This window comes from Salvelinus sp. IW2-2015, linkage group LG30 (assembly GCF_002910315.2).
Source record: "Salvelinus sp. IW2-2015 linkage group LG30, ASM291031v2, whole genome shotgun sequence".
Taxonomy (NCBI): domain Eukaryota; kingdom Metazoa; phylum Chordata; class Actinopteri; order Salmoniformes; family Salmonidae; genus Salvelinus; species Salvelinus sp. IW2-2015.
In genome coordinates this window covers 5,237,087-5,242,086 of record NC_036869.1, presented here as the reverse complement: position 1 = coordinate 5,242,086, position 5,000 = coordinate 5,237,087, and the positions used below count along the sequence as shown (strand labels likewise).

The 5,000-nt window shown below is 42.1% G+C and overlaps 1 protein-coding gene across 1 annotated transcript in view; it reads left to right on the top strand.

The window, feature by feature from the left end:
- The window catches only part of LOC111954791 (CUB and sushi domain-containing protein 3-like), a 184,061-nt gene that overhangs the window by 65,637 nt on the left and 113,424 nt on the right, over positions 1-5,000 (top strand). Inside the window, 1 exon segment of the mRNA XM_070436005.1 lies at positions 1,487-1,599. Coding sequence (XP_070292106.1) covers positions 1,487-1,599 — 113 coding nt within the window.

The following is a 5,000-nucleotide window of genomic DNA, read 5'->3' as shown; positions in this document are numbered from 1 at the left end:
TTTTCTCTATTATACAAATACTGATACTTTGGCGTAAAAAACACAATTTGGACAGGCCCATTCGGCTAAAGATGGACCAGCCATTGTGACATTTACCAGAACTGCCTAATATCCAGTCCGTTTCTGGTATGTGTTGTTATAAATGCTATATTACAGTCAGGTTAACAGTTTATTGTCCATGTTCCAGTATCCATGTTACAGTCAGGTTAATAATTTATTGTCCATTGCCAGTATACATGTTACAGTCAGGTTAACAGTTTATTGTCCATGTTCCAGTATCCATGTTACAGTCAGGTTAAAGTTTATTGTCATGTTCCAGTATCCATGTTACAGTCAGGTTAACAGTTTATTGTCCATGTTCCAGTATCCATGTTACAGTCAGGTTAACAGTTTATTGTCCATGGCCGCAGTATCCATGTTACAGTCAGGTTAACAGTTTATTGTCAATGTTCAGTATCCATGTTACAGTCAGGTTACAGTTTATTGTCCATGTTCCCAGTATCCATGTTACAGTCAGGTTAACAGTTTATTTGTCCATGTTCCAGTATCCATGTTACAGTCAGGTTAACAGTTTATTGTCCATGTTCCAGTATCCATGTTACAGTCAGGTTAACGTTTATTGTCCATGGCCCAGTATCCATGTTACAGTCAGGTTAACAGTTTATTGTCCATGTTCCAGAATCCATGTTCCAGTCAGGTTAACAGTTTATTGTCCGTGTTCCAGTATCCATGTTACAGCCAGTTAACAGTTTATTGTCCATGTTCCAGTATCCATGTTACAGTCAGGTTAACGTTTATTGTCCATGCCAGTATCCATGTTACAGTCAGGTTAACAGTTTATTGTCCATGTTCCAGTATCCATGTTACAGTCAGGTTAACAGTTTATTGTCCATGTTCCAGTATCCATGTTACAGTCAGGTTAACAGTTTATTGTCCATGGCCCAGTATCCATGTTACAGTCAGGTTAACAGTTTATTGTCCATGTTCCAGTATCCATGTTACAGTCAGGTTAACAGTTTATTGTCCATGTTCCAGTATCCATGTTACAGTCAGGTTAACAGTTTATTGTCCATGCCCAGTATCCATGTTACAGTCAGGTTAACAGTTTATTGTCCATGTTCCAGTATCCATGTTACAGTCAGGTTAACAGTTTATTGTCCATGCCCAGTATCCATGTTACAGTCAGGTTAACAGTTTATTGTCCATGTTCCAGTATCCATGTTACAGTCAGGTTAACAGTTTATTGTCCATGGCCCAGTATCCATGTTACAGTCAGGTTAACAGTTTATTGTCCATGTTCCAGTATCCATGTTACAGTCAGGTTAACAGTTTATTGTCCATGTTCCAGTATCCATGTTACAGTCAGGTTAACAGTTTATTGTCCATGTTCCAGAATCCATGTTCCAGTCAGGTTAACAGTTTATTGTCCATGTTCCAGTATCCATGTTACAGTCAGGTTAACAGTGTATTGTCATCCTCCCCCCAGTCTCTCAGGTAGCTTCGTCCCTGACCTCATAGTCAGCATGACCCATCAGATGTGGCTCCATCTCCAATCAGACGAGAGTGTGGGCTCCATAGGCTTCAAGATCAACTTTAAAGGTACGTATTGTGTGCGTGTGTGTGTGTGAATGAGTGCATGCGTTCCTATATTCTTCTATGTGTGTGTCCAAGTCCATAGGTAGGTGCGTGATCAAGTGTTCCTGTATGTCCATGCATACATGCATGCGTGTCTGTGAAGGTGTGTGTGTGTGTGTGTGTGTGTGTGTGTGTTCCAAACTCTAGCAGCTAGCTACTAAAGCTGTGTTCTGCCTTGCATTGGCCTTGAGTTTTTTTTAAATTGAACCTTTATTTAACTAGGTAAGTCAATTAAGAACACATTCTTATTTACAATGACGGCCTACCTGGGAACAGTGGGTTAACTGCCTTGTTCAGGGGCAGAACAACAGAGTTGTACCTTGTCAGCTCGGAGATTTGATCCAGCAACTTTTCAGTTACTGGCCCAACGCTCTAACCACTAGGCTACCTGCCCCCCCAAAAGTATCAGTTAGACAGCTGAGGTCGATAGAGCCAGAGGGACTGTCACTAAACCAGTGAGATTAGCGATGGACAGACAGACTGTCACTAAACCAGTGAGATTAGAGATGGACAGACTGTCACTAAGCCAGTGAGATTAGAGATGGAGAGACTGTCACTAAGCCAGTGAGATTAGAGATGGACAGACAGACTGTCACTAAGCCAGTGAGATGAGAGATGGACAGACAGACTGTCACTAAACCAGTCAGATGAGAGATGGACAGATGTACCAACTTGTCAAATGGCTGATTCACTTCCCTAACTCCCTTCCCTCCCTCCATTTCCATCCCTCGTTCTCTGAATAAATGAAGGAAGGCAGGAACTGGTTTTCTCAATCACTACACTGTCACTATGAATGACGTCATTGTGTCAAAGGTCACGGAGCCTGGTGACCTGTAACGTTCTACTAAACTGATAGTTCATCACCTTGTGAACACTTGCAATCCTTTATTAGGGGTTGTCACAGAAATCATACCTTACTATTTAGGGGGCTCTAACCTGAAACAGAAGGAGGTTTCATCTCTCAAACAGCAGCCACATCCACTGGATATGAGCTAGCATTTCCTCACAATATCCATATCTTTGATTATCTCCCCCCAAGCTCAGGGCTTTGTAATAAATTAGTGTCCCAGTGATGAACAGCATGCCGTCCACCCTAATGAATGAAAGTGAGTTAAGTGGAGAGAGAGAGAGGCAGGAAAGAGGAATGAGGGGGCAGAGAGAGAGAGAAAAAAAAATAGTGAAAAATAAGGGAAATACACTATATATACAAAAGCATGTGGACACTCCTTCAAATTAGTGGATTTGGTTATTTCAGCCATACCCCTTACTGACCGGTGTATAAAATCGAGCACACGACCATGCAATCTCCATTGACAAACATTGGCAATAGAATGGCCTTTCTGAAGAGCTCAAGTCAGTTCGTCAAATGTCTGCCCTACTAGAGCTGTCCCAATCAACTGTAAGTGCTGTTATTGTGAAGTGGAAACGTCTAGGAGCAACAACAGCTCAGTCGGGAAGTGGTAGGCCACACCAGCTCACAGAACGGGACAGCCGAGTACTGAAGTGCATAGTGTGTAAAAATTGTCTATCCATGGCTACAACACTCACTACCTAGTTCCAAACTGCCTCTGGAAGCAACGTCAGTACAATAACTGTTCGTCGGGAGATTCATGAAATGGGTTTCGATGCCCGAAAAGTTGCACACAAGCCTAAGATCACTATGCATAATGCCAAGTGTCGGCTGGAATGGTGTAAAGCTCGCCGCTATTGGACTCTGGAGCAGTAGAAATGCCTTCTCTGGAGTGATGAATCACGCTTCACCATCTGGCAGTCCTACATACAAATCTGGTTTTGGCGGATGCCAGGAGAATGCTACCTGTCCCAATGCATAGTGCCAGCTGTAAAGTTTGGTGGAGGAGGAATAATGGTCTGGGGCTGTTTTTCCTAGTTTGGGCTTGGTCCCTTAGTTCCAGTGAAGGGAAATCTTAACGCTACAGCATACAATGACATTCTAGATGATTCTGTGCTTCCAACTTTGTGGCAACAGTTTGGGGAAGGCCCATTCCTGTTTCAGCATGACAATGCCCCCGTGCACAAAGCAAGGTCCATACAGAAATGGTGTGTCGATATCAGTCTGGAAGAACTCGACTGGCCTGCACAGAGTCCTGAACTCAACCCCATCGAACACCTTTGGAATGAATTGGAACGCCAACTGCGAGCCAGGCCTAATCACCCAACATCAGTGCCCGCTCTTGTGGCTGAATGGAAGAAAGTCCCTCAGCAATGTTCCAAAAGCTAGTGGAAAGCCTTCCCAGAAGTGTTGAGGCTGTTTTTGCAGCAAAGGGGGGACCAACTCCACATTAATGCCAATGATTTTGGAATGAGACGTTCGACAAACTTTTAGTCATGTAGTGTTGCAAACACACACTGGAAAAAACAGAATAAGTGGCTTAGTGTAATATCTCTGGAGGAAACAAAGGAAACCTGGTGGGGAAGAGATTGCAGTTTGAATTAGATTTTTTTTTTTTTTTCTTGCGAAAAGACATTACCATTATAACTGTAAACCATTCCTGACTGCTCATCAGTGTTCATTTGAGAGACTTTGAGAGACTAAATATGAATTTACCCTATCTACTACTGTATCTAGCTTTCTTGCTGATGATGCTGTGTGTAGTCTAATGAAGTCCTATATCCCTTCATTTGAAACCAGTTTCATTTTCTCGCTTGGTGCCAGTACTTCACATCATTCTAAATGGTCCTAATTTAGTTGCCGATTTCATGTTTTTTGACCCTGTCACTGTGCGGTGACGTTAACCGCTCGCATCCGTTCATACTGTACCCTTTGCAGCAGAAACACTGACAGATGATTCAGGACAGAGAAATGTTAAGGTTGAAAAGGAGATTTGGTAACATTTTACATTAAGTTGCTCTGATGCTTATTGTTTTAACAATGGTGTATTAGTAAACTGTTAAGAAAAAAGATGATCAAACTCTGTCAAATCAAGTGACAAATCCATTTGCGCACAACCCATCATATGAGCTGAATATTTCAACACAATCACAGTTATCCAGTGATTTATAATCAAATCAGTCTGTCTATAATAATCAGATCTCAGGTGAAATTAAGGGCACATTTTCATCAGCTGTGTTTCAGATTCCTACATTCCCCGTATTCTAACCACGACAAGCTGTCAGCATTTTCAGGCGTGTCCTTGAGTTGCTTAAACTACTATTTTGTATCCCATTAGATACACATGAGTGTTGCAGGAGTTTATGTCATCATTATTTCTTATGCCCCTTAATTAGAGATTCCAGAACATAAGAGCTATTTGAATGTGTGTGTTGGCTGTACATGTCATCTCTCTCTCTCTCTCTCTCTCTCTCTCTCTCTCTCTCTCTCTCTCTCTCTCTCTCTCTCTCTCTCT